The following is a 12328-nucleotide window of genomic DNA, read 5'->3' as shown; positions in this document are numbered from 1 at the left end:
AGCATAATTCCAACTCAAGACTATTGTTGACTTTTCCCTTCCAAGGAGTCAAAACAAGACCGGACAGAGACACAGACAGAGGGCTGGGTGTTTGCTTTGGGGTTTTTTTTTTGGGGGGGGGTGGAGGAAAGAGAAAGCCAGACAGCCTGGTGTAGTGGCGTGAGCACTGGATTACAACTCTGAAGACCGGGGTTTGAATCCCACTCCAGCCATGCAGTGGCGTCATTGAGGGTGCATAATATACCAGGTGACAACCTAAGAGGGGGTGACCCATAACTGCTCCTCAAACATTTGCTGTGGCATTCACCTGTGTCCCATTTAAATGCTGAAGAAATGGTGTGGGTAAAGTCAGACTCAGCAGGAGGAGAAAGGAGAAGCCCCAGTTGTTTTAATGAAAATTTCAAAAAATTAATATTAATTTTTTAAAAATATATATATTTTTAAAATCTTTTAAAACATCACATTTTACCAAATGTTCACTTTAATTAAGCACATGAAACTATGGATATGTATATACATTTAGGCTATGTGTGCAATATTGTAAATTAAAACTATAATTTTTCGGTGCACTAGTTGTTTACGTCACAATGACTGCCATGACATTCAGTGATATATGAGAATTAGGATTGATGAGTAACATTCGTCCAAAAAACATGACTAAAGATTCTGTATGGTGTGGGATGGGAGGAGGCCAATGGGGAGGGGATGACACCATGACAACATGAGTTACTAGGTGATGGGATGCCAATGTGGCCATGTAAATCCACTGGGTGACCTTGGGCAAGTCACACTCTCTTAGCCTCAGAGAACAGCCATGCCCAACCCCCTGTGAAGAAACTTGCCAAGAAAACCTCAAGATGACAGGCTTTTGTCTTAAGGTTGCTTTAAGTTGGAAAGACTTGAAGGCACCCAACAAGAAAGGAAGAGAAAAGTTTCCTAAAAAGTGGGAAAGAAGTCAGATCAAGCCCAGAGCTGGCTCACCTCCTCCTCCTTCTCCTCAACACCACCAGCCGGACTTTTGTCCCAATCTGGTCGACACGCGTGTTTTTGGAGGGTGTGCGTGACTCTGGGTCCCACAGGGACCCTAGTTGCTTTGGCTCCTATAGGAGGCGAATCCGGTTCCTTGTCCCCTTTTAGGCTTGGGCTGCTTGGATTTCCTAGTGTGGGCCGTTCTGGAGCTGCATTTTAACCCAGCATCACTGAATGCTGCCCTGGATTACTGGCAAGCATTCACACGCCTCCTTCCTTCCTTCCTCCCTTCTTTCCTTCTTCTTTTTCTTCTTCTTCACAACCCTTGATTGTTCTTCTCCAGAAAATGAGTCAATGGCTCTCTATGTGTACATCTCCTTCGATTTGCAAAAGCAAAACGCAGAGAACATCAGGAAAGGCGCCCTTGTTTTGAAGCTATTAATAGCCAGAGCAGAAAGGAAGGAAAGATGCGCTCCGGAGCATTGCATCTCCTTGACCTCCAGGGGGCAGCACTGATTTGTTAGTGTTCCCCCCATCTATACATCTCTAGAAGTGAAACTGCTTAAAGGAACTACATCTGGATGATGATGATGATGATGATGATGATGATGATGATGATGATGCTTGTATGCCTTCAAGTCTTTTCTGACTTATGCCGACCCTTAGGAGAACCTATCATGGTGTTCTCTTGGCAAGATTTGTTCAGAGGTGGTTTGCCATTGCCTTCCCCTGAGGCTGAGAGAGTGTGACTTGCCCGAGGTCACCCAGTAGATTTCATGGTCGAGCTGGGAATCGAACTGTAGTCTCCAAAGTCACAGTCCAACATTCAAACCACTATGCCACACTGGCTCTTTTAATATCCCCGTGCTGCATCCTGGATGAGTGTTATGTGCCTTCAAGCCATCTGACCCTGTGAGGTTACTTAACGGATACCCAGAGGTGGTTTGGCCAATTCCTTCCTCTGAAAGAGAGACTACAGCAGGGTTTCCCATCCAATTACTAATCAGGGCTGACCTTGTTTAGCTTCCAAGATTGAAATATATTTTGGTGCCTTCTGGGTATTTAGTCCGGTGTGGCGTAGTGATAGAGTGCTGGATTAGGATTCTGACCACGGTTTGATTCCTGGCTCAGCCATGAAACCCACTGGGTGACCCTGAGCAAGTCACACTCTCTCAGCCTCAGAGAATGAGAACAGCACCTGCCCCCCATAGACAAATCTTGCCAAGAAAACCCCATGATTAGGGCTGTCATAAGTCAGAAATGACATGAAGGCACACAACAACAACAACAACAACAACAACAACAACAACAGCCCTCAATAGAGAACTAAAGTCAGGAGGGCAGACTCTTAAAGGGTAGGTAGGAAAGCTGTCCAGTAGGGTACATATATGCCTTGGGCCCCACTTTGCCCACCATGATCTAAATAATACAATTACTATGTGGAAGGACGCAAGTTATAACAGTTTCATTTCATATCATCACACTCCCTCCACCTCAAAGGAAGACAAAGGCAAACCTCCTCTGAATAAATCTTGCCAAGCAAACCCCATGACAGGTTCACCTTAGCACCACCATAAGTCAGAAAGCACTTGAAGGTGCACACAACAACAACAAAGCCATCCCATGGTTTACACACTCGCCAGTGAGGCTTATTTCTGAGTGGACACTGCCTTGATTGCATTGCTAAATATTCCCAAGATAATTCTTAGGTTGCATAGGCAAGAGAGTACACAATAAGCCATTGAAAGCTGCAATCTCAGACATTCTTACTTGGAAGGAAGGAAGGAAGTCCCACTAAACTCTGTGTGACTCTAGATTGCAAAACTCCTTGCCAAAGATCAGGATGCTGCAGTTTGGGGCAGCCAGACCTCTAAATGTGTGGTTCTTAGACTCCAGGCCTCCAGATGCTTTGTACTTCAGCTCTCAAAAAATAAAAATAACATTGGTTGGAACTTCAGACAGATGAAGACCAACAGTTGCTGCCACACTTGTTATTCCTTCTCTGAGCAAATGGTTTAGATAGGCTTTTAACAAAATAATCTTTAATGATACATATTCCTATATGCTTGTCTATAATTTTTGTCCATCTTTGAGCCATAACTATTCAGATTTGTTTAAAAAAAAATTCTGGTTGATTCCAGGGGTAGCCGTGTTGGCCATGTATCAAAGTACAATAACATCCAAAATCCACAAAACAGTGACACCTTTGTTGGACCAACCAAAATGCAACCAAAACTACAAATCCCAGGATTCCATCACATGGAGTCTTGACATTTATAAAGTGGTACCAAACTGCACTAATTCTGCAAAAAGAGTTATACTTTTATTTATCAACCAAAATGCATGTTACAAGCTTTCAAAGCTCCATCGGATTTTTCATCAGACAAAGGTGTTAAAAATCATACTGGTGAAAATAATTATGATGATGATGTTAGCCACAAGCCTGCCTTTTAAACATGTTGCTGTTCTCAGTTCAGGTGTTTTTGGAGAGACATTCATGCAGACCAGTTCTCTGATCATGTGAGTATTCCAGTATGATTTTTAACATCTTTGCCTGATGATGAAGCCAGTGGAGCTTTGCAAGCTTGCAACATGCATTTTGGTTGATCAATAAAGGTATCACTCTTTTTATGGATTTTGCAGAATTAAAGCAGTTTGATACCACTTTATAACTGCCAAGACTCCATGTGATGGAATCCTAGGATGTGCATTTTGTTGTGGCACCAGAACTTTCTGACAAGAAAGACTAAATATCTCACAAAACTATACATCCCAGAATTGTGCAGTGCAGATGAAGCTTCTCTAATTAAGCTTCCAAGCAAATGTGTCTGGGACTGGAGCCAAGCAGTGCTCCATTCCTATGCATGTTTATCAAACAATTCCCCCTATGTTGAACAGGACTTATTATTCCTTCTCTGAGCAAATGGTTTAGGGCCTTTAAAGAAATAATCTTTAATAAGACTGGTTCTTATATTCTCAGCTATCAATTTGTTCATCACAGGTATGACATTCTAGCAATATGATGGCACATCTTTAAGCCGTAAGTATTCAGATTTTTGTACAAAAATTCTGGTTGATTCCAGGCTATCCTACTTCTGTATGGATGAATTTTTAAAAGTGTGTGCTTTCACAACCCTTTCACTGTCCGTTTAATTGTTTAACAGGTCAAGCAGTGTGGTTTGTGAAGAACAGCAACATTTTTGCACAGTCAATAATTATTTTGCTGGTTTTTATTAAAAGCAAATGAAATTTAGCTGGGAGCTGAACTGAAGCATAGTTTAAATTAAACTAATGGAAGTTTGTTTTTGTAGTTTCTGCCCAAACAACATGTTGAACTTTGAAAAGCAAGTTAAGGTAGGGGTGGGAATGGGGAGGATTGCTGACTGTGCAGACAGTGCACTCCAAAAACAACAAGGCACCAAAAAAATTGAGCACAGCACACCCTTTTGCTCAGCACCCAGGGTAACCATCCAGTTCATTCACCCATAAGGTGCATTTTACTTGGGGTGGGAATTCTGTGGTCTTCCAGATGCTATGGAATTGCAACTCCTAGCTATCATTCCACACTGACTATGGCTGTTGGGAACTGCAGTTCAACAGCACATTTCCCCTGATCCTGCTTTACAATATATTTAACACATTTCTCCTGACATGAGACTCAAAGTAGGCAGAGACGGGTTTGAAGCAATCTCACATCCCGGCACTGACTAGACCCCAAACCCTTTTCAGACTATCATCATCATCATCATCATCATGCACCCTTCTCTGGAGCAACTTCACTTGCACATTTCACCTGCTGAGTATGCTATTAAAGGGAATGACAAGGCAATAGCTACAGAGAGAGCAAAATGAGGGCATTGCTCCTCCAGCACAAATTCTGTCCCCTCTAATAAAATTTTCTTTCAACCCCCAAATTTCTACCATTGCAGAGCAAGGTGTGGAAAATCATCCACATCCAGAACTCTTCTATTTAATGTTTGCATCCCCTTAGTAATTTTGCCTGCCCCTTTCTTTATTGTTGTTGTGTGCCTTCAAGATGTTTCCAACTTATGGCGACCCTATCATTTGGTTTTCTTAGTAAAATTTCTTCAGAGGGGGTTTGCCGTTACCATCCTCGGAGGCTGAGAGTGTGACTTGCCCAAGGCCACCCAGTGGGTTTACATGGCCAAACTGGGATTCAAGTGAGGTGCCAATGCTCGATTAAAGTTTTTGCCGGCCATGAAAGCCTTCGACTTCACATAAAGTTTTTAAGTTTCCAGCAATGCTGGAAAGTTGGGGAACTGAAAGAAAACTTCATTTGGAGTGGGCAGAATTCTTATTTTTGGAAGGCACTATCTTATTTTGTGCCATCTCCCCCCATAGCTAAAACACCCCATGAAGTGCCAATATCAAATAAATACAGTCAGCCCTTCACATTTGCGGCTTGACTTTTGTGCATTTGAGTATTCACAGATTATTTGTGGATTTGATTAATATGTTCTTTCTAGGAATTTCTAGGCCTCCAGTGCAGCTGGAGGATTTAGAGATTCCTAGAGAAAATATTTTTCTAGGCATTTATAGGTCCGCCATCAGTGTCTGGTGGATGTTAAGCATAGAGTTGCTCAGGAGGACACAGAGATTCCTAGAGAGGTGTTCTCTCAAGTAAAAAAAAATAGTGGTATTTTATTTGTGTTTTTTCCATTTTCATGGAGGGAGGTTCTGTATCCTTAACCCTAAAGAATATGGAAGGCCCACTGAAGTAGGATATGTGCCCATCCTTATTTTACAGGCAGGAGAAACTGCCTGTAAAATACGTAAAAGTGGCTGCTTCTACACTGCAGAATTAATGCAACTTGACACTGATGTGACTGCCATGGTTCAATGCTATGGAATTTTGGGATTTGTAGTGTTGTGAGATATTCAGCTTTCCTTGTCAGAGAGCTCTGGTGCCACAACAAACTACAAATCCCAGGACTCCACAGGATGGAGCCATGGCAGTTAAAGTGGTGCCAAACTGCATTAATTCTGCAGTGTGGCAGCAGCCAATGACTTTTCCATGGCTATACATCTGTGAGAGAAATGAGGCTCGAACCCATGACTCACAGTTCCACACCCAGCTGTCAATATCTATATGTCCTAATCCATACTTTCCCCCCTTCTTCCCACACATCAGTGAGTGTTCACAAATTCCTGAGGCTTATCCAGGGGAAACCATCCTGGCATAAGAAAATGGGAGAGGATATAATGGTACTCTCCCAAACTAATCCTCCTTTCTTGTTTCAATCAATGGAGACCTCAGTTAGAAACAAAAATGGGAGTTACTGTATTATATTTAAAAACAGCTGCCAACATCCTTAGTGGCCATGCTGGGCTAATCTTTAAAAAGCTCTGGTTAGAATGATACAGGTGGCCCTCCATATCCACAGGTTCCTTATCCACAGATTCAATCATCCACAACTTGAAAATATTTTTGAAAAATATAAATACCAAAGAGAAAACCTTGATTTTGCCATTTTATATAAGGGACATTATTTTATTCTGCCATTGTATTTAATGGGACTTGAGCATCCATGGATTTTGGTATCCACAGGGGTTCCTGAAACCAAACCCCAGCAGATACCAAGGACCCACTGTATATTGTTGGAGCAGAAAAACTGGTCTCATTATATTGAGGAGCACTCGAACTCCAGAATATCCAAAATGTACATCTTAGAAGTCCACTATTCCAACCAGAGAGAGAGAAAATGTCTTCCAGGGAGCCGAAGGAAAGGATTTTATCATCAACAAAGAAAGGCAAAAAAACATAAGTAAGGGATTCAGGTAAAAGTTGAGCTCAGCAAAAAGTTTTGTTAAGCAAACCAAGGGGAAAAAAGAAGTGAAAACTGCACAGCTGTCAGAAAAACAGAAGGAAACTGAGTCATGAAGGCATGTCTCCTTCCACCACCCTTCTCAGCACCCCATCCACACAGATGATGTTGCGGTTTTCTGCAAATGCAAAGCACGGGGCTGGGAAAACACCAGGAGTTGGGACACACTGAGCTTTTGTGCTCCTGTTCCAAATCCCTGTTGAACTTGGCTTCTGAAACCAAGCAGGAATTAGGCCTCTGCCGTAGGGGAATTCCTACTTTTCCCAGGGGAGAGTCTCAAGTCTTCCTCTTATCTGTATATTTCATCTTAAGCATTGAATCATGTAACTGGGATGACAGTTAATGCCAGGACACTGGAGCTGCCGGCACATCTGTCCGAGGGCTGCTTAAAGAAATGCTCTTGGCACATGCTCAGAGGCACAGTCTCCTTTCTTGTTTGCATTACTTCCAGGACTACCAGGACCCCTGATGTTTCTAAGGCAAACCTAGGCACAGTTTAACAGCCATTCCACACATTTATACAGAATTATTAAAATGTTTCACTTACAGGTGCCAGGGCACTAAACTGAACTCTAAAGATAGGAGACTGTTATTGGAGGTATAGAAGCCAGGGAGGCTTTTTTAAGGAGGGGGGAGGTATTTGTGCTCTACCCCTTCCCCATCCTTTTATCACAGATTATCACACTGCACAAGAACATCCCCCACTGCAGCCATTCACACACTAGTGAAAATGCCAAAGCATTGTGTACTAGGGCTGCTGCCATAATGCAGAATTAATGCACTTTGATATCTCTTTACCTGCCATGGCTCCATCCTATGGAATTCTGGGATCTGCAGTTTGTTGTGGCACCAGAAAAGGCTAAGTAGCTCACTAAACTACAAATCACAGGATTCCACAGCATGGAGCCATGGCAGAGTGACAGGTTGTCAGCACTACAAAGAAGGACAAGGCATTGTAAAATATAGGACATTCAAGAAAAATAAAGGACATTACAAAATAAAAGCTAGAAATACTAATATAAATATAAATCCGTGCTTCTTAGTCCTGCTCAAAATGGAGGACATTCAAGACAAATATAGTACGGCATGACCAAATAAAAGTTACAAAACACTTATATAAATATAAATCCATGTTTCCTAGTCCTTCTCAAAATGGAGGACACTAGAGAAAAAAATAGAAAATGCCCAAATACATGTTTAAAAAAAACATTCACAGAAATATAAATCCATGCTTCAAATCCAGTTTGACACTACTTTAATTGTCAGGGCTCAATGCCAGGGAATTCTGGGAACTGTAGTTTTATGAGACATTGAGCCATCTCTGTCAGAGAGCTCTGGTGCCACAAGAAACTACAAATCCCAGGATTCTACTTCACTGGGCAATGGCAGTTAAAGTGGTGTCAAACCAGATTATTTCTGCAGTGCGTATGGGCTCTTAGTCATGCTCAGAATGAAAAACATTCAAGAAAAATGTAGTAAGAGGACATGACAAAATGAGAGCTGAAAACCTATAAGTGAAAGATACATTTATGCTGCTTCTTATCCCTGCTCAAAATGGAGCACATTCAGGAAAAATGTAGTAAGACATGACCAAACAAAAGCTAAACACACGTAATAGAAAGATAAATTTATGCTGCTTCTTAGTTCTGCTCAAAATGGCAGAAAAATATAGTAGGACATGACGAAATAAAAGTTACAAAACACTTACATAAATATAAATCCATGCTTTTTGGTCCTGCTCAAAATGGAGGACACTCCAAAAAAAAAAAAAAAACGTAGTTGGATATGACTAAATAAAAGCTACAAAACAGAAAATATATATTTTAGGACCTGACCAAACAAAAGTTACAAAACACTTATATAAACATAAATCTATGCTTTTTGGCCCTGCTCAAAATGGAGGACACTCCAGTCAAACATAGACATGACCAAATAAAAGCTACAAAATATTTATATATATATATATATATATATATATATACATACACACACAAAACATATGGGAAAAGGAGGGTCTCTGTTCCCCCAATGGAGACCCCCCAACCAGCCCTTAAGCCTTGATCCCCCCAAATCCTCCCTTGATCCCCCATCCCTACCTGAGGAGTTGGATGGCCTCTGAGGATCTTGGGTCCTCCAGGAGGACGTAGACAGTAGCAGGGGGTGGCTCAGGGTTGGGGGGTCTCTCACTCCTCTCATGGGACATCATCCCCAGGATCCCCCCCAAAAAAAAAAACACTGGAGCCCCCTTTTCCCTGGATTGCAATGGAGGGCTGGCTCCCTTGATCAGCTGGAGAGGCTAAGAGTGGCAATAGAGAAGAAACAATGTTCTCTTTCACTGGGAAGAAGGAGAGGAAGGAGGAGAGGAAGCAATGTTGCAGCAGAAGGGCTCCCTGCTGCTAGGAGCCCCTTCTTCTTCTCCTCCTCCTCCCAGGGAAACAGAGAGACACAGAGAGAAAAACATCCAGAAGGGAGATTGCTTCATTTTCCGGCTCAAGGAGGGGGGCAAAGGGGGGGGAGGAAGGCAAAGGGGGGATCTCTACGGGAAATGACGTCAGCCTGGGATCCACCCACTGGGGAAGGACTGGGAAGGGGGCAAGGGGCAGACTGGGAGGGACTGGGAGGGCTCTGGCATCAGAGGAGGGAGGTATAAAGGGGTGGAGATAGGTGCTCTGCATTTATTGCAATGTTTGTCTCTTTTTTGGAAACAATAATTTATATATGTGTGTGTGTGATCTTTATAAGATGCATTGCATAAAGGCCATTTTATAAAGAGCATATATTTTAAATATATATATATATATATATATAAAACCTTTTTAATATATATGTTTTTATAAGATGCACTCTACAAAATGCCTCTTATAAAGAGCATATATATATATATATATATATATATATATAATATTAAAAATATTGCCAAGGGGGAAACGAGGGACTAAGAGGGCTTTGGGAGCAATAATAGGGTTGAAATATATGATCTGTATTTATTTGAATGTGGTTTTTAAAACAATTTTATTATATATATATATATATATATATATGATCTTTATAAGATGCACTGAATAAAAAAAATTATTATTGTTTCCAAATTTTTTTTAAAAAGCATTAAAATAAATAAATATCATATATTTCAACCCTCTGATCTCTCACTGTTCTTCTACACTGTAGAAATAATGCAGTTAGACACCACTTTTAACAGCCAGGGCTCCATCTGCCGTAATCCTAGGATTTGTAGTTTGGCGAGGCAACAGGACCTTTGGCAGAGAAGGGGAAAGACCTTGTGAAACTACAAACCCTGTTATTCCCTAGGATGGAGCTCTGTGTGTGTGTGTGTCTGTGTTCTGTGTCTTCGAGCAATTTCCGACTTATGGCGACCCTAAGGCAACCTTGTCACAATATATGTACTATGAATCTACTTCTATAAAATGAAATAAATGGCAATAAGTATAAATAATAAACATACATATATCTTGGTTGATCTTGTTGTGTACCTCCAGGTTGTTTCCGAGTTATAGAGCCCCTTAGGCAAACTTATCACAGACTTTTCTTGACAAGATTTGTTCAGAGGAGGTTTGCCATTGCCATCCTCTGAGGCTGAGACAGTGTGACCTGTCAAAGGTCACCCTGTAGGTTTTATGTCCAACCTGGGAATCAAACCCTGGTCTCCAGAGTCACAGTCCAGTACTCAAACTACTACACCACGATGGAGCTATGGCACTTAGAAGTGGTGTCAAACCATACTATTTGTACAGTGTAGATGTAGTCTTGAATGTGATGTGCATTGCAAGGGTGCCTCTGAGCCAATGCAGAATGGCCACCAGAGATACCTGAGGCTTTACAGAGTCTCAGGATGCAGCACTTTCAAGCCTGGCTGGTGCTTGTGTGCTATGTATTGTACCTTCACGTTGACTCTGATTTATCGCAACCCTGACCCAAGGTTTTCTTCTTGGCAAGATTTCTCAAGACGTTTGCCATAGCATTCCTTGGAGGCTGAGAGTGTGACTTGTTCAAAATCACCCACTTGCCTTCCATGGATTTTAACCCCAATCTTCCAGAGTCCCAGTTCAACACTCAAACCACTGTGCTAGATTCTTCTCATTTTTAGGCTTGGAACATTTGGCCAGATGTTGCCGAAATATAAGGGAAGGGCAGAATTCCCAACCTGAATTTATTCCACCCTCTCCCCTTTTAAGTTTATGGTTTTTTTCTGAATGTCTGACCATCCTTATACCGGCATATAAACGGCCAGGGATATATGCAGGATTGCAGCAAAGCAAAAAGGAGATTGCCAGTAGTGCAATGGATCTACCAGATAGTCCAACAGGGGGGCATGGGCTGAAAGGGGTATGTACGGGGGGCCTCCATGATTGTGCTTTGCCAATGTATCACTAGACACATCAGTGCACCGATGCACTGTACAGATCATATGGACAGACGTTGAATGGAATGGCATTTGGTTGGGAAGAGGGAGGTAACTAGAAGTCGCTGGTAGTGTGTTTGTGCAATGGTGTGCATGAAGGGTGAGCAGGTGGCAAAAAAACCCCATATATGACCGCACAACATGGCTTGATGCCCCTCAGTGTAGACAGCCCATGGGTCTTCAGCCTGCTTGGGAGTGGGCCATGTGGACAACAGGGTTTTGACCCACTTTCGGAAAATGCAAGATTGAGCTTCTTTTCCCCATCTGTCTGCTCCAGCCCATAGATACAACAATAGCAGAGTTACAAAAAGTGACTCTACTTGGAACACATCATATTGCCCAAAGATTCTTAAATTTTTGATGGAATTCCAGTTTGATGGTTACAAACTCCAGCTAGTAACACCTGGTCGACTATGAAACTGGGATATATAAGTAAATATGTAGGTAAACAACAAGTGAGAGCCAGCGTGGATGGGATAGTGGTTTAAACGTTCGACTATGACTTTCAAAAACACACATATCAATGTGTATAAATGTATTTTGGAGCCAGCCAGCCCCAGCCACCTTGGCCAATGGTCTGGGATTCTGGGAGCTGAGGTCCAACACCTGGAGAGCCAGAGTTTGGACATCACTTATGTAGCAGTTTGAGCTTTGGACTATGACTGCAGACCAGGGTTTGAATCTCAGCTCAGCCATGTAAACCCAGGGAGTTACCTTGGGCAAGTCACACATGCTCTCAGTTTCAGGGAAAGGGCATGGCAAACCTCCTCTGCACAAATCTTGCCAAGAAAACCCCATGATAGGGCCATCTAAGGGTCGCCATAAATCTGAAAGGACTTCAAGGCACACAATAACTACATAAATGTATTTGCATCTCTGTATTGACTTCCTCCTTTAAAAAACAAAACACTTTCTATACAATCAAAATGCTAGAGCAGCATATAATAGCCAAAGTTCATAATTTTTTTGAATGGGAGAATAGACAACCAGTAGCAATTTATTTTAAAAACGTCTCACCCTAGCCAGAACAGTCAAAGATGAAGAATGCTGGAAGTTGCAGTTAAACAGATGTGGAGAGATTTTTTTTTTAACC

The 12328-nt window shown here is 41.9% G+C and overlaps 1 protein-coding gene across 1 annotated transcript in view; it reads right to left on the bottom strand.

The window, feature by feature from the left end:
- The window catches only part of TFE3 (transcription factor binding to IGHM enhancer 3), a 47929-nt gene extending 38632 nt beyond the window's left edge, over positions 1 to 9297 (bottom strand). Inside the window, exon 1 of the mRNA XM_089484382.1 lies at positions 8912 to 9297. Coding sequence (XP_089340508.1) covers positions 8912 to 9021 — 110 coding nt within the window. The 5' untranslated portion in view covers positions 9022 to 9297. The remainder of the gene's footprint in view (positions 1 to 8911) is intronic.
- Between the last annotated feature and the right edge of the window lie 3031 nt (positions 9298 to 12328).

Source organism: Sceloporus occidentalis, unplaced genomic scaffold, assembly GCF_023333645.1.
Source record: "Sceloporus occidentalis isolate IW3139 unplaced genomic scaffold, rSceOcc1.0.p SCAF_1, whole genome shotgun sequence".
Classification (NCBI taxonomy): Eukaryota; Metazoa; Chordata; class Lepidosauria; order Squamata; family Phrynosomatidae; genus Sceloporus; species Sceloporus occidentalis.
The sequence above is the reverse complement of the archived record's forward strand: the minus strand, read 5'-3'. Positions and strand labels throughout refer to the sequence as shown.